Source organism: Manis javanica, chromosome 5 (genome assembly GCF_040802235.1).
Source record: "Manis javanica isolate MJ-LG chromosome 5, MJ_LKY, whole genome shotgun sequence".
Classification (NCBI taxonomy): domain Eukaryota; kingdom Metazoa; phylum Chordata; class Mammalia; order Pholidota; family Manidae; genus Manis; species Manis javanica.
The window spans coordinates 25,621,427-25,647,928 of NC_133160.1; the positions used below are offsets into that span (position 1 = coordinate 25,621,427).

Here is a 26,502-nt window from a genome sequence, read left to right on the forward strand (position 1 = left end):
GCATTTCCTGATTTCAAATTCCAAAACTTGTGGTTAAATAAGGAAGTATAAATGCCAATTCAAGTATATACTAGTGTAGAATTTACTTGTTTCACATTGGTAAGTAAACTGTTTCACCTTTTACCAGCACTTTTGATAGTTTCTACTTAAGCTGCCAAATATGTTGCCATAAGCTCAACAGCACACCTGCATTCCAGGCTCCAAGACTTTGCAAGTTGCCTCCAGGACAGAGGGTTAGCTCCACTGACCTTCCACAGGGCTTACTGCTATTCACTTAACACTGGTTTTTTCTGCTAATGAACAAGCTGTCTTCATAACCCATTTTATTTAAGCACGACTCACTTTCTAAAGTCAGTGTCAGAGCTGAAAAGGAACTCAGAAGACATCTCACTCAGTCTCCCCCCTGACCTAACACAAACAGAAATACCAAGGGGTTCACAGGAGAGACTGTACTGCGAATTACTTGCAAAGTCAGGACCAAGGACTAATGCTCCATACCAGAGGGCCAGGGGAATTAGGTTCATCAAGAGCGGAACAGATGCCAGGCACTTGACATTTACTCTCATTCAATCCCAAAGAAGTAGTGGTCCATTTTACAGATGATTAAACTGATAGAGAAGTTAAGTACCTTGCCAAGTAGCCAAGTGTGACAACGGCAGGAATGAAACCAGTCCTGTTTAGCAACATCATGCTCTCTTCATTCTATCTCGATGAGAAAACTCCTAGACTTCAGTGCTCCTCTATCAATCTTCATCTATCCCACTTCACATCTCCATCAATCCAGTATTAAACTCAAAGCATGTGAGAACTAAGCCATCTATTACATGGTGTCGGATGGAGAAAGTATATACTGTTCAAGCTGCAGGGACATTTCATTTGTTTAAATGTTTTTATTTAAAAAGAAATTAAAGACCTTCATGGCACAACTTCTTCCCAGCACAGTTATGTTTTAGTTATACCAATTACAATACAATTACAACCAATAAATCAAGGAGGGGGAACTTCTGACTTCAAACTAAAAAAAGGGGGGGGCCACTTCAAACAAAGTTAAAAAATACTTAAAAAACCTTTCAGAGTATTTGCCAGCACAGCTGTCTTACACTGGCATTCCATTTCCTGCCACCTAGTCAATGCAGACACAGGTAGTGCTGAGAAATAAAGTGTCCCAATACAAGGTATACAGATGAGGTAATTTACAACAACACAGAAGTTGTTACTCTGTAAACCCTTGCCCCCCACCCACCCACTAATTGGATCTTTTTTTCATGCTTCTGCAGTGACTCCTTAAGCTGCATTTAAAAATTTTCTAGTTATTTTAAAAGGCTCTTGGGTGGCATTTCAGAGTCCTCTGCATTCACCTTCAGTTTCTTGCAAGGTCTGAGGTGTGTTAGGAGGTCCAGCTGTCTATGGCTCCCCTACGCCAGCCTCAGCTACACCTAGATTTTCTGAGCTATAAGGGTGGCATATGAAGTCTTGATCTACAACCCTTCTCCCCACTTCAAAAGAAAAATTCATTAGTCGTAAGTCCTGTTCAAATCACAATCCAGTGCAAAGGTAATCACAAATTGCATCTCTGGCACATCCGGTGCTTTCAGCTTCCGTACAAACTCAACATGGTAACCCCCACAGCATTCTAGGGCATCAAAAGGTTAAGAAGAATAAATATCCACTGTAAGTGGCTATAAGGAAGAAAATCACTCTGCCACACAGAATGTTTTCCCTATGGTTGAGAAGCATTATAAAAGGAGGCCTTTGCTTCCTCTAAAGTTTACCATTATATTCACCAAAGCCACCATCTTGATAAAGTTACTAGACCCAAGATGGGTTATAAAGTTATGTAAGTTCATTAAATTCAACTCCTCAAACAATTATGTTTTAATCTATGATGCCCAGGTGAGAAAGGCTTGTGAATTTATAAAGGTAGGAGAATGGGGAACTAAGAGTTTAGGCCTTAAAAGTATGTTGGAAGAATTTTTCCTAGTCCCCACAAGCAGCTACTGTAATGAACTAACAGGAGAAAATACAGAGCTGATGGTTTTGCTATTGTGCTTAAAAAACTAGGCTTCCTCAGTGAAGCACCTGATAAACTTAGGTGGTTGGATTAGTGGAAAATCCACTTTACACACACACAAAACACACAAAAACTGGCGACTTTTTCCATCCCCAATCCCTGCACTGCTGAGACACAAAATGAGTTTTATGGCAAAGGATCCTTAATCCCCAGAGATGCTTTGGCTTGTGGTGCTTTTTTAAGGCCTCTCTGCCCTGCCCAGTACCATGGGTCGAATTGAGGGGTGTATAAAAATGGGGGCCTCGGGAAGCCTCCATGGTAAAGGGCTGCAGGCCCTCAGATGTGAACATGAGACACCCACCCAGCAAGACCTTTACACAGGGAACTTAAATCTAACCTTGATAAATAAAACCAAACGTTTATTTACACCAAAGAATTCCAACACTGGATCTTTCACATATGAAGGACAAAGTATCATATATATACACACAGCAAAGGGTGGCAGGGCTGTAACAAGAGAGTTTATAGTTCCCCCACAATTACAGGTCTACCATTTCTGTTTCATTGGAGGTAGTGGCTCTGCTCCTACCTCTCAGATATATTTCCAAGACTGAAGGGAAGGTCTTCTCACGAGATGGCATGTGAGGGACAAGGAAGGTAGGAGGAAAAGAAGGTAGAAAGCTTAAAATGAAACTCAGTGTGGCCACATCTCTCATGAGCTCTTCAAGAGTTGCCAGCATGAAGCCTATATAGACAATGTTCATTTCTTTTGTAAAAAGCAGTAAGTTATGCCCAGTAACTGAATTCAAAATGGCCAAGTCAAAGAAAATGGAAAAAGATTTTGCCATCCCCCTCCTACCAGCTATGGAACGTGTTAGGGAGATGAAAGGCAAGAGGACCAAGGTATAAACATTTTAAACTAAACTGAAACTAAAATTACAAGTGAGTTGGATTTAGGGTTAGGTCAGTTAAGACATGATTTATATGGAACAGAAGTTTTCAGGACCTGTATGCACTTTGGGTAGCATTTCAGCATCTCAATGTAACTAAGAGATATTCCCTTAGTTTCACCAGGATAACCCCACTGAAGCACTTTTGGAGTAAACTGATAAGTGACTAGCAGAACACTGCTCGTACAGGTTGGGTTCTCACTTCCTCCTTTCTTCCCACTACCCTCCAAGAAGCTACATTTTGTAATCTCTGGAGAAGAGCATGAGATACCCCCAAAGTGTGGGATGGTGGGGGAGCAATGGTGAGAAACTGGGAAGAAATCTCCACCCAAACGTAGCAGCCGGGATTGAGGCTGGTATATCTTTGTTCTACAGTGATGAGGAACTGAATTTGGAAGGGGAGAAAAAAATTTGTCTGTGAAATAGTCCACCTGCAGGTAATTTTTCAGGGAATCCCCTGAGTTATGAAAAGTTCGAGTTTTAAAAAAAAAGGAAAAAAAGGAAAAAAAATCAGCCTATTATAATTTTTTTTTTATGACTGAACTACTATAAATCCACAAGCAACGGTTCAGACACGGTGCTTCTGAAGTATTTCAACCCTCCCCGGCGGGCGCAAGCTGCATCAAGGAGAGACTGGACTCCCCCACCTCTGCTCAGGCATCAGGAGACAGAAGGGCCATTACTGCTGAGCGCCAGCAGCAGCTGGAACAGGCATCCCAAGGGGGTTGGCAGCAGCAATCACTGGCGAGCCCGCGAGAGGTCCGAGGGGCGAAGGGGTTGGCACTGAAGAAATCCCTGAAAGCAAACAGCTGACAGTGAGCCAGACACCAATCACAGAATGTGTTACCAGTTTTTCATGGCACCTATTGAACAGTAACACAATACTCTTTTTATTGAAGTTCTCTTGTTAGCCAAGATGTTTATAAATTAAATCCCTACTAATTAAAATGACATATTCTAATGTATTTAGAAGATAGGTAAAGAAATCCAAGCTTAGAGAATTTAAGCAGTTTTTTCCAAGGTGCATGGCTGGTAAGTGGCAACCATGCTGGATTCTAACCTAGGCCTGTCTAGGGCAGCACTGTCTGAACAAACTTTCTGCTCTGTAATCTGTGCTAAAATATGGCCACTTCCCACATGGGGTTACTGAATATTTGAAATGTTGACTAGTACAACTAAGGAACTGGTTTTCAAATTTTATTCAATTTTAGTTAGTTTAAATAGCCACATGTCACCAATCACTACCATCCTAAATAGCAGAGGACTAGAGCGAAAGCTCACGTGCTCTTAGACCACACTGCCTAGTTAGCTGACAGCTTACCAAATTACTAAGTCATCTTCACTAGGGAAAGGAGTACTTCCCATCTCTAAGCTAAAAGAATGTTTTAGAATTTACTTCCTTTTGGTTTCTTCCGTCCATCTAGTGACCAGAATTATTATCTGTTAGACTGCCTTCAATTAGCCAGTTCATTAATTTTCCAAATTGTTCTATATGTATTTTTTTGAGCAGGTAATATATTCAGATACTTCAAAATATAAAAGGTTCAAAAGCATACACAGTGAAAACGCTTCCTTGCCTTGTCATTTGGGCACCCTAAGGCACCATTTTTTGGGGGATATCTTTACAGAAATATTTTACACACCTTCACAAACATATAATTATGTGCATATAATCATAAAAGAACATGATTATATATTCTTGCCCACCACTCTTGGCCTTGCACATGGTTCTTCATCTTGCTTTTTCATTTAATATTAAAAAACAGCTAAAATAAAAAATCCATGGAACTCATTCTTTTTTCTGGCTATATAGCATTCCACTGAATGCATGACATTTAGTTCATATAACCAGTTCCGTACTGAGAGCTATTTTCAATGTTTTACTATTATAAATAAGGCTACAATGAGTAACCTTGGATGTATATCATTTTGCATAGGCAAGATACCCAGAGGACATATTCTAGAAGGCAGCTGGTTCTTTAAAAAAGAATTGGGACAATAATTCTTTGAGGGTGAAGTAAATGCCTCTGCACTACATGTATACCTATGTGAGTGCTGTCTACATGTATAGCCATTAGGGGACAGGTCTATGGTTTCTTTTTCAAAATTATGTACTCTGTAATGTTTCTTTTGCAATATTGTGTAATAATGATGACTCAACAGTAATGAAAATAATTTCATATAAACCTTTGTAATTTAATAGGCACTTGAAAAAACTGGATAACCATTCTTTCACACATACATACCCATGTTCAAACATCACCTTTACCCACCCACACACTCCCCAATTACTTACACTTATTTCTGAGGACCATGAAATAACTATTACTCTAAACCATGAGATGAAAGGATTTCTTTTTACTCTTCATGGTTTGTTGGGACTTTCAAGTCCTTCTGTGAGAAATTTTTGGGATTCTGGTCTAGAACAGACTGTTGATACTCTACTTAAGCAGTGTCACTGTAGTACACCAGGCATCAAAAGCATTTTGAAACCTGGTGGGGACAGCCACACAGGATGGCGTATCAATAAAATAATCATTTAAGAGAAGGAAATCAGATCACAAAGAAGGAGCAAAACTAATAATGAATGACTTCTACATTTTTTAAGGTAATATACTAGGGAACTGACCTGACATCATGTTGGCGCTGCTGACAGGCGTACTGCCCCCCTGCATGCTGGACGAGCCCATTCGAGCCTGGTCCTTCACAACAGTGTCTAGGAAAGAAACACAAAGGTTAGGTTCACTTACGCTTGAGAAATTAAACCAATGGTCTGGGCCTTTAAAGCAGTCCTCATCACTCTTTGCATTTCATTTATACTCCACATTATTCCCAAAAGAACTTAACATGGCAACTGCCTTCACCAAGAATTAGGTAAGTCTATAATACAGAATTATCTTTCCTGTCAAACTGTGATAAAGGCTAACTCTTAAAACCAAATGGTAGGAAGATAAAGTTAATTACCCATAGTAGAGCTTATTTAAAATATAAACAATCATGTTAGGATTTAATGAGACAATATAATCTAACCTGGCAAGATAGTAACATGTCAAAGTAGACAGGTTTTATTGCAGTTCATAGGTCAGTTGGTCAAGCTTGGTGTCAAATAGGCCAAAGCTACAGGTCTGTGCCGATTAATGCTTGGCCACAGACTTGACTATCCATCTTAATCAGCCTGTCAGTCTGCTTTGGGTACAGAAGACTGGCAAGAGTGTAATCGGTACACTACAAAACGACCCCACCATTCCCCAAGGAACAGTCAATCCAATGTTGAAGTTTACATCACAGTGAGGATGGGGTGGGTTAGGTGGCATCTACCTAGCAGAGCACAGTTAGCTATACTCACAAACCAAGGTCAAGGTGTTCATACAATAAGATTTTCAAGTCTGCTGGCTTTCTCCACCAAATGATAACCAGAGAAGGATTGATATAGGGCTGGCTGTTCTAATCCAACCACTCCAACCACAGCACCGAGAAGTGTCACCCAAACAGTTAAGAAAATCAGTTTATTTACAAGTGATCATGTGTCAGGTACTCTGTTAAATAAGGATCCTAACAACTCTGCCAGATAGTTGCCATCACCATCTCCATTTGAAGAAACTTAGCTCAATATTTTGCATAAAGCTAAGGGAAGCTAGAATTCCAAGTCTGTTCTGTAGGACTCTGGGCCTAAAATTTTACCATCAGCATATATTCTCCCCTACCCAACACAGTCTGCTCTGTGGACTGGACCATTGGACTCACAGAAATAGGGGTGCTCCATGGCTTCTCTGGCAGTGAGCCGTGACTGGTGGTCATATCGCAGCAGCTTGTCCAGGAAATCCAAGGCCTCGGGGCTGACAAGGTGCTGATTTTCACTGTGGACAAACCTTTCCCATCGCTTACGGGAGTGTCTGCAGAGGCAAAATGGGGAATAAGAAATGGGCTGAGGAGCAGAGAAACTGAGTATCTCACTCCTACATTTTCCTTAGTGGTTAGGAACCCAGCAATAGCAAAGAGATCAAAACTCCAGGGAGTACAGTCGTGTACCACTCTGCTGCTAGGGAGACAACAAAGCTAATTGGACAGACTGGAAATAGCAGTGGTGTAGAAAAGAGAAATGTAGGTCCTTGTGATTTTACAGAACATATTCAGGCTACTTTACAGGAATGAATGCTCCTGTGCAGCAAGGAGGGGCAGGTGGCTCGGTTAGCCAGGCCTCTTTCCCATCCCCACACATACTCCTGGCATCTCTGCCCCTTGGCCAGCAAAAGCCTTTGCATCAACAAAGTCCACTTCCTCTAGTTAAGAGGTTAGTGGATTTTATTGTGTCTAGTCCATACTGTCAGAGTCCACTGTCTACATACCAGTCTTGAAGCATACTTTTTTGTTTTCTGTTTCTTCCTCTTAAAAACGGATTTTGTCTTTTGGAGAAGCTGAAATCAAGATATTTTTATTTCTGACTCAACTGTGACCCTTCTACTAAAATCTACACTGCATTCATTTCACAGGGATCTCCTGACTACAAGCTCCATATTCAGACTTCTGTAAATTAATCTGGAAAAATGGCCATTCAGCCCAATGCTTTTACACCAGGCCAACTGCCCACGCAGCACCCTGTATCACTGGACCACTAATACAAGTGCTGGCAAAGAGACTGTAACCATTCTGAGGGTCCAAAGTATCAGTTAACACTGTGCTTAAGGAAGAGGCACAGATTTTGTTTTAGGACTTACCTGCCCAAGATATCATTGAAACGTGGGTCTAATTCAATGTTGTATTTGTCAATATAGTCATATAGATCTTCTGTCCCCAGAACCTTGGCTATCCTCACCAACTAGGATTGAAGAAAAGACAAAAACCCACACCACAAGCATATTACATGAGTAAATCAACAATTAGCCATGACTGAACTAACAGAAAGGGGTCATCATGGTTACAGGTATGAATATTATCTCCAAACAATTTACTTAAAATTTTGTTCATGGCAGAAATGGATTTCCACATTAAATATCATGAATTATTACTCAATGTGAAGATGTGAGAAAGAAAGAAAGAAAAGCAAACCACCTTAAAATCTGGTTTCTTCTCCTTGAAATAATCTCCCTGGTCAAGTATCATTTCCCCTCCCAAACGAGCTGAAGATGTCATTTCTTTTGGGAAGCTCCCCTTGTACACTCACTCCCACAGCTGCTTTTTGTACCTGCCTTCGATTCTATTCTGACACTTATGACTATAATTTATTTTCTTGTATCTCTGGTTTCCTTATAGACAGACTATGAACTACTTGAGAAGAGTGACTATTCTGTCTTCCACCCCCTACCCCTGCCCTTTCCTCAATCCTGTATGGTGCCTGATACAGAGTTACTGATTTTAACTGAATTCATGTGGTATTCTTTGACTCATTAAAAATAGTCATTGTGCTCAAACAAGGCAACGGTACCTTCCACAAGGTCCTAGAATCATTCCGGGTTCTCTTGAATGAAATGGCCCCTTGATCTTCAAGGGGATGTGGAGCTAGTATAAAAAAATCATCTATATTTCTACCAACAAACATAATCCATATAGACAACAGGATCATAGTAATACCAATATAAGCCAACATGTTGGAGAAAACACTCAACTCTAACAAAAGCTCACATTTGGAGCTTCTAAAGTAATGTCCTAGTTCTTAAACCATTATTTTTTGAATTGCATGTATGTTTTATAAACATTTTCACAATAAAACAAGCAATGAAAATTAAAGAATTAAAGATTAGGGGAAAAACTGGTTTCAATAGGCTAAACTAGGAGCTCTCAAACACCAATCTGAAGTTCAGTGTCAGGTTGGCTGAATAAATCATAAATTAAAAATTATTCTAGAGCCCCACCCTCAGAGACACCAAATTAATAGGTCTCAGGTAGGGGCTACGAATCTATTTTAGCAAGATGCATTGTAGTTTCTAAGGGTAGGTAGACCTAGCCATCACTGGACTAAGACCAGGAAGTTTCCCAATGAGAACAACATATATTACCTGATCATAATTATCATGTCCATGGAAAAATGGCTCCTTCCGGAAGATCATACTTGCCAGCATGCAACCCAAGCTCCACATATCCAAACTATAATCGTACATCTGCATTAAAGCAGACAAAATGTTATTGTTACACATGAAATGACACAGTCTTGTCATTTCAAAATAAAAAAACTGCTCAAAATTATAAAAGGAAAATCACTTTGTTGACTCAAAATCCAAATACCGGTACCATCTTCATGTATTTTTGTCTTTTCTTCTATGTATCCTGCTGACCACCAGTTTTAAAACAACCTGTACAAACTACTTTGAATTAGTTTTTTCACTTATGTAAGAATATCCCAAATTGTTAGCCTATGGAAACCTTTTAATGTGCAGTATTAAGTTATTGCATATATGTTTCAAAATTTAATCTCTAATTTCCCTTATAATTGGATAGTATTTTGTTTCTTCACCATTATAAATAATGCTGCAAAGAATTATTTTTATAAATAAAATGTTTTTTTGAGCTCAGGGCTATAGCCTCAACAGCCCAGAAAAGGAATTTCTACGACATAGTCTCAACTTTTTAAGCTATCTGATGATAATACCTGGGAGGACTGGGCATAAAAGGTACACCCAAGGATTTTGTTTCTGTGAGGAGGAGGAGGAGGAGGGTTTTTTCTTGTTTTAGTAAGAGGAAGGTCTTAAGAATACCATTTAGGAAAATCACAAGAGAACATTTTTGAGCTTACTCATAAGGTTGGTTAAATCTAGTTTATAATTCTCAAACTAGCTCTAGAATTTCTCATTAGAAAAAGGACGTTTGGTGTACTTTCTCTATAGTTAGGAACAAATCTATTCCTATTCTACTGACATTATGACAACAGAAAAAACCCAAGTTATGGTAGATGAACTGAAGTGATTCCTATTTTACACTCATGTAAAAGGGACAGCCATGGATATGCATAATTGGCCTTCTCAGAAGTGTGAAATGACATTTTTCACAAATTATGTGCAAAATAAACATAGGACCAAAATTTTATCTGCCCTTCTCTTTTTACCTGATAATCTACAAGTAGCTCAGGACCTTTGAAGTATCGGGAAGCAACTCGGACATTATATTCTTGGCCAGGATGGTAAAACTCAGCTAAACCCCAGTCTATTAGCCGTAGCTGAAAGAAAAAAAAGAAAGAATAAATCATAAGCAATGTTATCTTTCAAGCTATCCCCCCCACCACATTTTTAAGTAAAAAGCCTTTTGTTCTCTAACCATGCGCTTAGAGTGCTCAAACATCAGCCATGTCACTTTCTATTGAAGCCCCTTCAGTGACTACTACTGCATCAAGGGTGAAAGTAAAACTTTTTAGCTTGACATACAGGGTTCTCCATGACTTACCTAGTTCCTGTGCCTGAGTGAGACTGAGTTCCTGAAAGATACCATCCCTTTTTATGCTTTTGCAAATTTTTTAAATTGTTCATCTAACTAGAATGCCTTTCACTACCCAACCTAGACTCCTATTGGTGAACATGTCTTCATTTTTTAAGATATTTAAGTGAGTTGCTTCAATGAATTACCCAAGAATTAGAACCAACTATTGCTTTTAGTCTTCCTGAACCCCAGATATACCTCTGTAACAGAACCTACAAATCTTTATTATGTATTTATTTTCTAAGTTTCCTTTTTAACATGGGCTGTAAGCTCCTTGAGGTTAGGGAGTGTTTTACTCTCTTCTGTAATTTTAGAATTCAATATACTACCCAGTACACATGAGAAAAATAAAAATCATCTGCTGAGGAAATGAAGTAATAGACAGCCACACAAATAGCCCTTACAAAATGTATCCTCAAAGTGGAGAAAGTACAAGCAAAGGCAAGATGCAACCTTATCTGACCACTGTGCCAAGCACAAGCATGATCTGCATGCAGTGTGAGCAGGAAGGTCTATCTCTGACTACTTATGGATAGCAAGTCCACTGTTAGCTAGGTACAGTGTCTTGTTTTAGTAAACAAAGGTAAATACAATAAAATAAAAGAAAGTGTAACTTCTTTAATCTTTCTTTTTAACCCCTTAACATTACTGCTCCAGGGCTGTCTCTTACCTTCCTTTGTTATCAAGTATTCCCAGATGATCATTTTTGTTGTTGTGGTTTCACACTCAGCACCTCAGCCTTTCCCACCTATACTCTAGCCCGTGTTTCCTACTGGCCCTCTCTGGGTGATCACCTAAGAGGCATAGCAGAACTAAACCTCTGATTATTCCTGTCAACCCTTCTTCACCCACAGCCTCCCCTTTTCTCAGTTAAGGCTAATTCTATTCAGGCCTAAAAGTTTTCCCTGGACTCTCATTTCTCTTACATGCCACATCTTATCTGTCAAGAAATCCTGTTGGTTCTACCAAATACTATCATTTTCATTACCTCCACTGCCACTGCCCTGGACAAACCACCACCGGCTTATCTAAGTCACTGCAAGTGCCCCATCTTCTAACCAATCTCCTTCACTCTATTCTCTACAGTGCAACCAAGAGAACCCTTCTAATAAGCTTTTTATTTCAAAATCATTATAAATTCACAGCAAACAGGAGATGTTCTGTGTACCCTTCACCCAGTTTCCCCAGTGGGAACATCTTACATAACTACAATATAAAAAACGAGAAACTGATATTGGCACAATTCAGGAAAGATCTTATTTCTCACCAGTTTCACATGTGTTGAGCGTGCACGTGTGGTTCTACCCAATTTTATCTCAAGTGTAGAGCCATATAACTTCTGCCGCAGATGGCCACCTGCACGGACACTCCCTGTGTCATCCCCTCCCTTTACTTTCTAATCCCTGGCAAAGACCCCTCTTTTCTCTAACTCCGTAATTTTTCATTTTGAAGAATATTACATAAATGTAATCTTAGTATAACTTTCTGGGTTTTCACTCAGCATGAGACCCATCCAAGTTGTTGCATTATCAAATAATTCTTTCCCTTTTATTGCTGAACACTACTACTCAGTAATAATACATGGAACATATCACAATTCTTCCAAGTGGTAAAGATACCTCAAGACAAATGCTGGGCATAGAAGCCACAGGGCATAAATATGCAAAGAAGTAAAAAACTAACCTTTTCAAACAATAAGGCTTCTCTCTCACTTACCAACTTTACATTTCCCTGTATGGCCCCAGAAGATGACTGGTTAGCCAGAGATGGGTAAGATTCCTCAAGGGAGGAACAACCTAAGACAGGCACAGTCGCAGGGGGGCCATCAGGTGAGAAACTGGGGATCAACACAGGCGAGGCTTAGAACCGCACCCCCCCACCCCCCCCCCCGTTCTGAGAGAAATCTGCTGCATCCGTGGATGTTTTATTGCCCTTGTCTAGCTTGGATTAACACATAGTCTACAGGCACACACTTGATCATCTACATTTGCTCTCTTACAACACTAAACTATATTTTCTACCTTTATCTTGCATCTACCTACCACTTCAGCATTTTATTAAAAATAATAATAATAAAGAGAGAAATGTGGTATCCACATATAAATCAAGTATGAAAATCAAAGGAATATTCATATTTGAACTGACTGTTTATAGTTCATAATGCATGATCAAAACCGAAAGTTTCTGTGATGACTGCCCTTGTACTATTCACCATGTAACTTATTCACTATGTAAGAATTTGTTCTCCATGTAAGAACTTGTTCGTTATGCTTCAGAAGATTGGAGACTGACGAAAATTAGGCTTGGGGTGGATTACTGATTATACATTGAGCATTGAGTCCCCTAAACAGAATTTTATTGTTGTTAACAACCATTTGATCAATAAATAGGAGAGATGCCCTCACAAAAAAAAAAAAGAAAAAAAGTACACACTTCCAATTGTAAAACTGATAAGTAACCGGGATGTAATAATGTATAGCATAGGAATATAGTCAAAATATTGTAACAACTTGGTATGGTGATAGCTGGTACCTAGAATTATCATGTATATAAATGTTCAATCACTGTGTTGTACACCTGAAACTAATGTAATACTGTGTGTCAACTACTCTTCAATATAAAATAATCTATAAAAAAATAAATAAATAATACATGGAACAGATACACCAGTTTGATTAACCACTCACCCACTGATTGAAGGACATTGTCTTCCCCCTACCCCCACAATTCTGACCTATTAAAAATAAAGCTTGGGCACTGCTGAACCACAGTCATGTCCATTTGATTTTTTTAAAAAAGCTTCATTCATGTATAGATTTTTGTGTGGATATAAGTTTTTGTTTCCCTGGGATAAATGCCACTGCTGGATTGTTTTGTAAGCTATGTTTAGCTTTTTAAGAAACTGATGAACTATGAAATAGCTTCTGGCATTTTCCAAAATGGCTGCACCACTTTACATTCCCACCAGCAATGAATGAAAAATTGAGTTTCTCTGCATGCTTGCCAGCATTTAGTATTGTCATTGATTTTTATTTTGGTTGTTCTAATATATATGCAGAGAACTTTCAAAAATTCAAGTGAGAGCATGTCAACCCTCTGCTTAAACCCTGCAAAAACCTCTGCATCTTTAAGGAAAAGGCCTGATAATGATCTTTAAGGTTTTATATGATCTGGTTCTCTTTCCCTCTGTGATATCACCTTTCCTCTCTCCCCAGTGTTCATTCTATTCCAGCTTTATTCTTGCTGCTGTTCCAACATGCAAGACACATTCTTGCGTAAGGGCCTTTGTATCTGCAGTTTCCTCTATCTGGGACACACTTCTTTTTGAGATTGCACAGTCAGTTCCATTTAAGTGTTTTCTCAAAATGTCACCTGTCCAATGAAACCCTCCCTTTATAACCTTGTTTAAAAACCTGCAACACCCTCTGCCACTCCCTATTCCCGATTTTTCTTCCACATCGTTTTTAACTTTCTATCTCACCAGACTCCCCCAAATGCAAGCTCCTTATGGGCGAGAATTTTTAAAAATCTTTGTCTCATGCGTATATCCCCAGACTCTAGAACAATACCTAATTATATAATGTGTGCCTTAAAAAAGATTAGTTGAATGAACAAAACAATTTACATCCCCAAAGTTTTCAACAGATAGCTATCCCTGCCTACAAAAGGTCAGCTTGATCACCTTAAAAAAATGAAGTGTTACAAAGTACACTGTCAATGCAGTTTTCATTAAAAGCACTTACAGAGTTCAAGGGCCTCGTGACACTTGCTAATAAATAATAAGCAGAAGCATTTTCTGAATATTTCATCTGTATCACTCATAACTGTGTATACTTACAATCATCACAATAACCTAGTGGCATACAGGGCAAATATTGTATGTGTTGTACAGGTAAGACAAAGGAAGCAAATGAGGAGAAAGAGTTTCCCAAGAAACTAGTTATTCAATAAATTAAACTAGAAGCCAGGTTCCCTGGCCAAAACTAATGTTTCACACACTACACTAATTTGTTTCTTTCTTAATATTATTAGGAATATGAATAATGTTTTTAAAACCCTGATTTGTTCATTAATTCACCAAATATTTATCAAATGCCTAAGAAGTACCAAGGACTGTGACAGATGCTAGAGATACAAGTGTTGAAGATGGGATGTTAATTTCATCATGTTGATAAATAAGACTTGTCAGTCTATCACTTTACCTTTCTGTGCTCATGATCAATCATGACATTATGGGGTTTCACATCTCTGTGCATAATTCCCATGCTATGACAATAATCCAGGGCCTGTGGAAGAACAAGACAGTAGAGAGTCTGTTTAACTTAATTTTTTAGTTAAACGTCCTTTACTTTTCCCTCCATAGTTTTCCTTCTAATCTTACAATATCCCTGGGATTCAGCATTAAGACAACCACCCCCAAAGCTATGCTTCAGAGTCTGGTTCAAGATCCCACAGCCAAGCAAACTCCTGACCTCTGAACTTCAAGTACTGTTCCTCTGTAGCAGTTTCAACATCCTTTCTGTTAAAAAAGACCCTAAGTGTATACAACTGCATCACTTCCAATTTCTCCTCCTCATCCAAAACCTGGATTATCTTCACAAACATAGGACCCTCAAAAGAAAACTGGTCTAACAAACCTCTTATTCAAAGACCACTGACTCTTTAAAAGCTAAAAATCTACAACAATGGCCCACAGGTCAAATATGGCCTGCTGCCTATTTTTGTGAATAATGTTCTACTGGAACACAGCCACACCTATATCTTAAACAACAGTAAAGTAAGTAGTACAAGACCCTGTGGCACACAAAGCCAAAAATTTTACTGCCTGTCCCTGTAAAGAAGTATGCCAACTCCTGATTTATGACATCAAATCAAATTTGAAAACCATGGCCAATCTCAATCTTAAGATGAACTGAGTGGTATAACCTTTGGAGTTTGCCTATTCCAGCAGCCTTTAAGTCAGCTGATGTCATTGACCAAGTTCTTGTCCTTCCTGAAGGGCAACTTGGGTTCCTCCGTTCCTAGGGCTAGGCAAGCGTATCCTTAACTTTGTGAAATCCTGCTTGCCACAAGACTGCATGAACCACTGGAAAGCTCAAATATCTTTGCTGGCACAGTCTCTTTAGGGTACTACTAAAGTTCAAATAGGGGTTTTAGGTCAACCTAATTCATTAAGGAACTTTAGCCAATCATTGGCAATTTTCTCATCTATAAAGCTGATCTTATGACTACTGGGAGCAAGATTTTTAGGGATCCCATTTTAGAAATCAGTCTACTCAAAATCAGCATCTCTAAGCAGAGATTTACATAATCCTTAGGAAAATGACCCTTTGAGAGCTGAGTAGTTTACTATTTTATTTGTAGAATTTTAAGTAAAAGAAAATACACTGTAAGTGAGGACATCAGGAGTTATTTCGGTAAATTTTGATAATTGTATCTTTCATAGGAGCAAGATGAAAATTACAAATACTTATTAAAGGGTCACAGCTCTCTTCTAAATACCCTTTCTAAAGCATTCTAAATTATATTCTTACTAGAATCTATTCCATAATCCTTACATCAGCAAAAGGATTCCAATACTCTTATTAAAAACTTTTATGAAGAGACCTCACTTTCAACATACTTTACCAAGTTAATTCACTCGCTTTACTACAGTTAATCAGACCATTTAACAAAGAGAAGATCAATCTAAAAGTATTTAGTATGCTAAGTTCCCTTACCTTCAGAATCTCATACATGTAAAATCGAATGTCATAGTCTGTTAACGTCTGGTACAATTGCTGTTAAAGACAAATGCAACATTTGAACCTCAACATAATGCTGATAGGAAGGCAATTTCTCATCTTTGTAGTAATTCAAACCGAGACTTGGCTCTTTTGTCATTGGTCTGAGGCATCTGTTCACTGGTTTCTATTTCTCCAACACTTACTTTAAAGAGATACTTTGGGTCTTTTAACTCTCTATGTAAAAGTGAAGAACTACATAAACTTGTATTGCTGAAGATATAATATACTATTGGGAACACAACAATTTATATACACAACATGCACAAATAAACATTTCCATCTTTGGCTTATACAGTTACAGGCACTGCAGGTTGCCAGTGGGTGTGCAGATGGCTTGCTGCCAAATCTGTCGAGCCAATTTACAGCAGTATTCCTGTCTCAGCCTGAAAGTAAACTCTGAACTGTAAGGCATCCTCCTTTCCCGTTTCCAAAGGGTGGCAGACTTTTTTCCACGTGCACATATCATTAAATGGTTAATGATGTCCCCTGACAGCTTTCTTTGAAGTTACTGTCTTGATTCTAAAATAGCTCTTCTTTTCCTCTTCTCAGCAAAATAATTCGCCCACTTATTGACATTTTAACATTCTTGATACTGAACTGGTGCAAAGGCAAGTCAAATACCTTCAGAACTTGTAACTCAAGAATGCCCACATTCTTCTTTTGTACTATAATTGAGAACTGTTTGAAATAAGTAGACCAGTGGATGGGCTAGAAGTCAGAGGTATCTGTTGTAGAGGTTTGTTGAGGTCTGTACTATAGAAGAATTTAAAGCACTCTTTCCTATCCATGCCTTTTTAAGATCGATAGCCCAGAATTTGAGGTTTAAGTAGTCCTTACTTTTACATACATGATATTCTTTTTTGAAAACAGTTGTTCTAAGTGGAATTCCCTAGGGTCTTTGAACTTGTGCTGCTGCTTTCAATAGGCTTGACACGAGCAGAAACTGCTTAATGAATGGTAAAGGTGTTGAGAAGTAAATGTATTGGTTATTAAAAAGAGCATAAAAAAAAAGGGGTAAAATACCAAGATATGGAAAGTGGGCCCTGCTTGTAGGGGAATTTTTGTATTTAAAAAATTAACACTGTAGGGATGAAAAGCTCTTTCTCAGTAAGCTAGAGGGAAGTTCTTCCAACAGTAACACCCCTAGAATGCTTTCTGTGTGGTCTAAAACCCAAAAGATTGAAATGATTGGTTATATATTATACCTTGAAGTCTGTGTTGTTTACATGTTCAAAAACCAAGGCAGGGGTTCGTGACTAGGAGAAAGAAAAAAGAAAGCACACATTAGCAATAGCTCTGGGCAGCTTTAGTGGGCACAAGGTTTGCAGATGCTATGTGGTGAATTTGGTAGTCCTTGCCTCAGTAGTAGGAAACCCTCTATTGCTTAAAGCCCTCCCCGCTCTGATCACCACACTTAGGTTATTTTTGGGATGGATTTCAAACAGAAGACATGGAGCTGAAGTCTCACCAGGCTCTAGGCAGCCCGACAATGCGCCCATCGCCCATCGGCATCGGACCTGAGTTTGCAAAATGGATTAACACATTTCAGTTTCCAGTGCTATCAGTCTCTTACCCTAGAAGAATAAGAAATAGTCTGTGGGTGGAGGTCTCTTTGAAAGAAAGACCCAAGCTAGTTAAATGGTTTAACTGATTAAGCACTTTTAAAGCAGGACATAGTGGTGGTGGTGGAGGGGTGGACAGAAAGAGGCCAGTTGCGTTCTGGGTCAAACACCACCTCAGCCCTTGTGGGCCTTGCTAGCACATTCTGTACTCACCACAGGGTCTTTTACAATGTCTGCCAGTGTGATGATATTGGGACCACCTCGCAAATTCTCCAAAATCTTTATTTCACGCTTGATTTTCTTCTTCTTTACTGGCTGAAAGTTTAAATCAGTGAAATAAATTACTTCAGAGTATTTCAACAGGTATGTCATACATAAATGGCTTACTAACGAGCTCCTGAAGGAAGGAAATGTGTCAGACTCATCACTGAATCCCCTTCTAGTCCTGTGCCCGGCACTCTGCTGGTTTTTACAAATGCTGAGTTGAAAGAAAAAAGATTTCCACCCCAAAGACCAAATCTCTGCACAATTAGCACTTAATTACAATCATTAGTCTTATTATGTTTAGTTTTAAAAACTATTCAAACTAGGAATATGAACGGTTAATAATACTAAGGTATATTATACCTTTAATACTAGGGTATATTATTTTTGTCTTTGCATTAAAAAAAAATTTGGTATCATTAATATACAATCACACGGGCAACATTGTGGTTACTAGATTCCCCCCATTATCAAGTCCCCATCACATACCCCATTATAGTTACTGTCCATCAGCATAAGATGCTATAGAGTCACTACTTGTCTTCTCTGTGCTATACTGACTTCCCCGTGTCCCGACCCCAGGTTATGTGTGCTAATCATAAGGCCCTTATTCCCCTTCTCCCTCCCTCCCCAGTCCCTTTCCCCTTGGCAACTGTTAGTCCATTCTTGGGTTCTCTGAGTCTGCTGCTGTTTTGTCCTTCAGTTTGTGCTTTGTTCTTATGGTCTACAGATGAGTGAAATCCCTTGGTACTTGTCTTTCTCTGCCTGGATTACACTGGGCATAATACCCTCTAGCTCCATCCATTTTGTTGCAAATGGTAGGATTTGTTCTCTTATCGTTGAATAATACTTCATTGTGTATATGTACCACATCTTTTTTATCCATTCACCTACTGAAGGACACTTAGGTTGCTTCCATTTCTTGGCTATTGTAAATAGTACTGCAATAAACATAGGGGTGCATGTCTTTTTAAAACTGGAATCCTGCTTTCTTAGGGTAAATTCCTAGGAGTGGAATTTCCGGGTCAAATGGTATTTCTATTTTTAGTTTGAGGAACCTCCATATTACTTTCCACAATGGTTGAACTAGTTTACATTCCCACCAGCAGTGTAGGAGGGTTCCCCTTTCTCTGCATCCTTGCCAGCATTTGTTGTTCCTGTTCTTTTCTATGTTGGCCATCCTAACTGGTGTGAGATGTTATTTTATTGTGGTTTTAATTTGCATTTCCCTGATAATTAGCGATGTGGAGCATCTTTTCAAATGCCTGTTGGCCATCTGAATTTCTTCTTTGAAGAAGTGTCTGTTCATATCCTCCGCCCATTTTTTAATAGGGTTATTTGCTTTTTGGGTGTTTAGGCATGTGAGTTATTTACGTATTTTGGATATTAACCCCTTGTCGTATATGTCATTTACAAATATATTCTCCCATACTGTAGGATGCCTTTTTGTTCTACTGATGGTGTCCTTTGCTGCACAGAAGCTTTTTAGCATGATGTAGTCCCATTTGTTCATTTTTTATTTTGTTGCCCTTGCCTGAGGAGGTGTGTTCAGGAAAAAGTTGGTCATGTTTATATTCAAGAGATTTTTGCCTATGTTTTCTTCTAAGAGTTTTATTACTAAGGTAAATCTTATAAAATCTTTTTTACTAGAATGAAGAAACATGGGCTCTTTTCATTCCTTCCTCTAAGGCTATAGACACCATACAGCAGTGAAGGACATTAGGGCTAATAAAATGGATGACCAAACCATCTTTGTGCAGCTAACTGTGAGTTAAAACACGGACCTGGAGTCAGCAGAATGCCTGAAGTGAATCCTGTCTTCCCTATTTGCTAGCTGTGTGCTTATGGGCAAGTTATATTACCTTTCCTTTCCTTATGGGTAAATGATCAACAAGAGTACCTATCTCATAAGACTGCTGCAAGAATCAACTGGGGTTATCTGAAAAGATCTCAGAATATGGCTAAGGCATAACATGTAGTATACATCTAGACCTTATGGCCAGTGTTCCTATTATGAATCCCTCCCTCCATTCTAAAGAGACCATTCTGTGGAGTCCTTTGAGTGTATCTTCCATGTTCCTTTACTCTCACCCACATCTGTTCTGGTATAGAATTCCTTTTAATTGTTCTGAGGAGAGCTTTGGTCTACCCTCACGTCCTCCACAAAGCCTTCCTTCTAGATAGGCCAAAAGAAATATAATGCAAGCCATGTGTATTTTTAATGTTCCAGTACCCATGTTAAAAAGGTAAAAAGAAACAGATGAAACTAATTTCAATGCTTACTTAAAATGTACCCCAAATATTATTTCAACATGTAAATCAATATAAAAAATTACTAATAAGCAATTTTACAAATACTTTGTCCTAAGCCTTTTAAATCAAGTGTATTTTATCCTCACAGTGTATCTCAATTTGGAACAGCTGCATTTCAAATGCCTAAGAGTCACCTGTGGCCCATGTCTGCTGTAATGGACCTCCCAGGTCTTTCCTAGGATTATCAGTCACCTCAAACTACTGATGCATTGCACATCATTCTTAGAAATTGCTTTAAGTGTCTCATCTCTTCATTAACAAGATCAGGGGTCACAAACTTTCATGATTAACCATTACCTGAATTTTTAAATGTACAGATTCGCAGGACCTAGCTAGATCTGCTCCATCAAAATCTTGAGAATGGAGTAGGAGAGCTATTTTTAGATACTTCTCAGGTTGATGATCCAGGTGTAGGAACCACCAAACAATACTGTATACTCCTTTACCCTGTTTTAATTTCTAAGCACATGGTACAGCAGAAAGCAAGCAGGTCTTGGAAAACAGACCATCCTTAAAGCTTGGCTTTGTAGAAAAACTGGCTTTGTACAGCTTTGGGAAAAGCAGTTAGGTTTCTGAACTTTATACTTGCCTTGCAAAATTGTTGTGATGTAAGTACCATACTTACAACAGGGTCCAATGCAAAGTAAAAGTAGACAATAAATGGAAGTGTTTTACTAATAAAAACTTCCACAGTGTACATTTTAATTCAATCCATAGCTTCTTAGCTTTGCATCCATTAGAACACAGAACACTGGCTGGGAAACAAGCTGATCAGAAGTTTTCTCTTTGCGTCAGCTATCAGATCATTATGAGCTACAGTATTTGGGAGCTCTTTCTATCCTCAGTCAATAACAGATGAGTTGATCTCTTTTCTTCTAAATAACTATTTCCCAATTGCCAGTCTGTGGCACATAATGGCTTACAAAAATTTTATTCTACAGAATTCTTAAAATCTATAAACTTAACAAAGCTGATCTGTAATAGACCAGGCAGGTGACTCAAACCATAATTTAATGTGATCAATGCTAAAAGGAGAGAATAAAAAATTTAAACATAGTTTATCAGTGAACTTCATCTATACTTATACCATCTACTTATATAGATAGTTACAGTGAAATACACAGTACAGTTAGGAAAAGACAGTGAACTGAAAATAATCTTTCCAAATCACCCTTCACTCAAGACCATCAATGGCTCCCAAGGACCTAAAAGAGGTAATTACATGACTTGTAGAATTGCAAGGAAATGGCAAGGCGATCTTTTTCAGATGATCACCAATTTAATCTTCCTTAAAGTTCACCTCCCATGCATGGTCACATGACATCTTCCAAATGAAACATTTCTCTCACTTATTTTTTCCTCTTCTCTTATTTTGTGCCTTCTAGATCATGCTTCCCTTCCCAATTCCCACCCACACCTATCCAAATCCTCCTCCCATTCAGGGCCTGAAACAGCCCAAGAGAGTTATTCCTAACCACCACTCTCTTCTGAACTATTATTTATACCTTTCGCACAACTGTTAAATAATATTGTCACCTCATTCTATCATGTACCTTTCCAATTATGACTTATCATCCTACAATTACACAGAATTTCTGTCTCCAGAACATGTCTATATACAATTTTGTTTTGATTCTAGTAACAATTTGAGAAAAATAGGGAAAGCAACATTACCTTACTTTCACAGATGAACAAACATGTCTTAGACAAGTTAAAAGGACTACCTTGGCTAATTGCTTTGAGTTTGGATTGGAATTCAAATGTTCTGATTTTCAGCTTAGTTCTCCTTCCACATGTGATACTATGGATACAAATATTTAAACTCTTTGGTTCCCAAACAGTATGCCAAGGCACCCCAGCAAATTCACAGGGGCTCTATAGGACTTGTAATTTATGAGGGAAACACCAACCAACACTGAGCACCTACCTGCCAGACACTGAGTGCACTATCAGCTTGAGGTAGTTCATGGTTTCAACATTAGATTGCACTACATTCCTCTCCTGATGGTTTATTTTTGCGAAGCTGGGTTTTCAGCAGTTGCAATAAAAAGCAAGTATTATGCAAAAATCAATGTGGAACAGAAAATGAGGCTATTGCTACCCAATCTGATTCCAACCTTTGGGGAGCTATACAGTAACAGGTGTACATATTCCAATAGTGTTAACTAATTATGGTTGTATACAAATAAAATAATTTTTTCCTTTCACTTTATATGTAGAACTTTTCAAATGGCTACAACCAAATTAAAATAAAAATACTTTTTAAATTATTTGGACTTAACTATTTAATATACAGACTATAAGGAATTTCTTTTGACTTAGGGACACCATAAGAAGTTAATGAGACAATATGGATGCTATAAATTGAGAAAGTCTGGGAACTTCTACCTCTCAGTGTCAAATGTGTAAAACTTCTGTGACAAGGAACTATATGCTAAGTTCCTGGCATACGACAGTGCACAGTACAGTGATAACTAAATTACAACTTTTAAGGTAGCCCACTGGCTATACCTGACCTTTAAGTATTTAGGGCCAACATTTAAAAATCAGGGAAATTCATATTCAAATGTAAATTTCCAGTTCTCTGTATAAAGGAGTATCAGGCAAACTAGACTTATACTAATGTAGAGCAATAATCAGCTGGAGCTGGAGCACATAACATAGTACCCATCACTCGTACCTAATCATGGGTACATACATCAGATATACCACACTGTCGCCTGCCCTGCATTTGTGACTCCTCATTCTTATAGAGGTAACAATTTACTGAAAACAAAAGCATGGAATACAACTAAAAATACAGGACATCAGATTTAGGCAAGACTTAGGAGGGAGAAGACTGAACCTTTATTTTTTTCCTCTGCCACAATCTAGCTGGTACGACTTGAGTCAAATCACTTTTCTTGCTTCATTTTCCTACCTATCAAATAAAGATAATCTCTTTTATTGACTCCAGAGGATATAATAAAATAAATGTGTTTAGCACCCCAGAAATCCTTTCCAATGCTACTTTTAAAAAGGCATTACTATTACTTTAAGAAATCTGAATTCCAAATGCCTCTGAAATTATGATCTCTCTCTTCTTGTACTAACCTTGAGAATTTTAACAACAACTTTTTCATTATTTGTGATGTTGATGGCTTCAAATACTTCACTGTATTTACCCCGGCCTAATTTTCGAACCAGCTGGTAGTCATCTTGATTTCTATGAACAGAAAGAGTCAAGTCACAATAATTTAAAAAGTTCAAACTGTCAAGCACCAATTCAACTTATAAAAGTCTAACCAGCAGGAGTAAAAGAAGAGGTATTTTAAATAATTCCCAAATTGTTTTCTTTGTATTATTTAAATTGGGCCAATTAAAAATATGTGTATATGTGTCCCAAATCCTAGAATTAGAATACTTCAAACCTTTCAATTACTTTTTCAATCCCAAATTGTTTACATCTCTACTGGCAAACCACACTTAACTAGCTTCTATTAGGGTTTGTTATGTATGTTTGTCTTCAACAAGAACAGCTTTCCCTTGGAGAGTCATTTTTATATAATCCTGCTTCCTAGTGCCTAGCCCAGTGTTGGCACCTAGCATGAAGTCAATACATATTGTAAGAATACAGCCTGGGGGTGAGGCACTGAACCCCTTGCAGTCAAAAATCCATGTGTAACTTCTGACTTTCCCCAAACTTAACTGACAGCATACTGTTGATTTAATGGTAGTAAATGAAAAACAGACTGGTATCTACATATATTTTATGCATCCATGAAAAAACAGACTGGTATCTACATACATTTTATGCATCCATGACATACCTTTTTCTTGAATTTTTCAGTATTTCTAGGCTATACAGTTTGGAAGTTTTTTCAACATGCTGCAAATCTTGAAAATTTCCAATAAATTCATTGAAAAAAAGCCTGCATATAAGTAGACCCATGTAGTTCAAACTTGTGTTGTTCAAGGGTGAACTGTAAAATTTCAATTCAACACTTTGGGAGCAGCTGATTTTTTACTGGGCCTCTTTGTAGATAAGTGGCTTTTATACATATAGGCTTACCCTCCTACTTGACCTCCAAGGCAAGCTATGAGGACAGTCCATGGAAGGGGTCTGCAAAACACACTACAGACCGTAAACCGTTTAGGGGTCCCTTCCTCTACTTTTGCCATATTCCATAACCATTCAGGAACATCAGAGATAAAGAAAAGAATAAGGGAAATGCCAAAATTTCCTCCCTCCCTCTACTTACAACTTAGAGAACTTAAGTTATATGGAATGACAAAGCATGGTTCTTTTAATAAGGCCTAAATTCTATTTACTCCTGCTGGAGACATTGAGAATCCAATATGTAACAAGCAAGCCATTCATTTCCCTCAACCAGCTAAAAAGAAAGTGAATGACAGAGAAGACAAAAGATACTAAGGACAGTGAACAATAAAATAATCATGGCAGGTCTAGGGGAAGGAAGTTCTTACATTTGGTTGAGTTTCTCCTCCTGTGGGAGCTCACAGGAAACAAATGCAAGCAAGTGAATAGCACTATAACAAAAACTCAAATGGACTGTTTAGTGCCATTTAAGCAGAATAACTAAATGCAAAGAACTCAATTTGAGGAGTGGTAGAAATTTCTGTAGTAATATACAGGTATTCTTAAGAGTCCAAAGCTTGTGATATGAGAGGGGAGTTGTTAGATTAACAATAATGGTAACATTTACTGATATTGTGTCACTGATTTTTGATTGCTATCTTTGGATCACACTGTGCCTCCTCGTGTAGAGGCAATGTTTTTACAGTTAGAATCACAGCCCAATCAGGAGTAAAATATACCCTATGACAATTTAGGGAGACCATCTTTAACTACTTACAGGCTATGGACATATCATGTGGAAAAATACAAAATAAGGCCCATGGGAATTATAGCTTTATGAGTTTTCAAACTGCTTTGTTTCATACTTGAATGTCAAAATGCTTCTATTACAAAAAGTATGACCTGATCAATTAAATACATGAGAGGTTGGGACAAGAAATGCATCCAAGTAAGACTGCACAGAGAATCAGGGGGCAAACACAGCTTGATCAGGTAGACTGCAAGCATTAAAGAAGGGATTTAGGCTGAATTCCACATTACACATGGCTGGCCTCAGGATCAAGGCAAATGTTTAAGGGTTTAATTTTGTTTCTATCAGAAACAGGACACCTTTCTAGAGAACTGTTCATCCTTCAGGTATCATCATGGGACAACATTCTAACCTCAAAAATACTTTATGTAAGAGTCTGGTGCTTTCAAAGTCTCTCAAGTATTAATTCTCACTTAAGTGCAAAGGCCTAGTTGAGGCAAGCAGATAGGTAACTTTGTTACCAGCTTTGTATACAGAATATATAAATCAGAGAAAACAGTAAGAAGAGACTGAAATGGTTTTTAAATGGTAGACCCATCAAAACAGTTAATTTGCTAAAGCAGTATCCTACTTCGCAGAAGAAAACACACATAAGGCTTCAATTCTGAGGTTTATAAATGCAGTCAGGAAGGTTTCCTGACATAAATTACTCAGCAAATTCACCAGTCAGTCCTTTGGGCGAGTAGTGAAGTAAGTGTAAACAATTACCCCCATTCCACCACATGTGACTCGTAATCCCAGTACTCTCGGGGTCTATGTGTATTAACATCTGTGTAAACTCTGGCCCTGCTTGGCACGGGTCCCGACATGTCAGACAGGTTGGCGAACAAAGCTGGACTTGATGTTTGGAGATCTGGCAGTCACTGTGTTCACAGGCAGCTGGGGTTAAGAACTTGTTTCAGACCTGTTTTCTTCAAACTGCAGAAACAAAACACAAAAGCCAAGAAATTATTTTTAAAATGCATATGGTTAGAAAAAAAATCATTTTAGGATGATAATGGCCTCAAGGATACCTCTGGCTATCCTGCCTAGTAACCAATGAACTATATCCCAACTGTGCCAACTACAATGTTTCCTGTAACATGGAAAAAAAAATACCCCAAATCCCAACAAACCTACTTAAACATATATTGTCTCCAATTCTATTCTGTGAAGTAGTGTGTTATCTCAAGTTGGGATGCTTTTTTACGATAGCCTGGAAGGAAGGAAAATGGCATTGAGGACAGAGACATCAACATTACTACAGTTTATACCTTCTACAGGATGTAGTGGAAGGAACAGTACTCTCCTTTCAGAAGCTTTCTACAGCTCAAGGAGGGGTAC

General features: G+C 38.3%; 1 protein-coding gene across 1 annotated transcript in view; it reads right to left on the reverse strand.

Annotated features, from left to right (window-relative positions):
* Positions 1–2,408: 2,408 nt before the first annotated feature.
* CSNK2A1 (casein kinase 2 alpha 1) overlaps positions 2,409–26,502 on the reverse strand; it is a 50,424-nt gene continuing 26,330 nt past the window's right edge. Inside the window, 13 exon segments of the mRNA XM_037004604.2 lie at positions 2,409–3,684; positions 3,686–3,756; positions 5,591–5,677; positions 6,706–6,854; positions 7,677–7,777; positions 8,955–9,056; positions 9,998–10,108; positions 14,568–14,651; positions 16,086–16,145; positions 17,357–17,407; positions 17,927–18,028; positions 23,384–23,495; positions 25,888–26,097. Of these exon segments, the coding sequence (XP_036860499.1) occupies positions 3,622–3,684; positions 3,686–3,756; positions 5,591–5,677; positions 6,706–6,854; positions 7,677–7,777; positions 8,955–9,056; positions 9,998–10,108; positions 14,568–14,651; positions 16,086–16,145; positions 17,357–17,407; positions 17,927–18,028; positions 23,384–23,495; positions 25,888–25,988 (1,194 nt within the window). The 5' untranslated portion in view covers positions 25,989–26,097 and the 3' untranslated portion in view covers positions 2,409–3,621.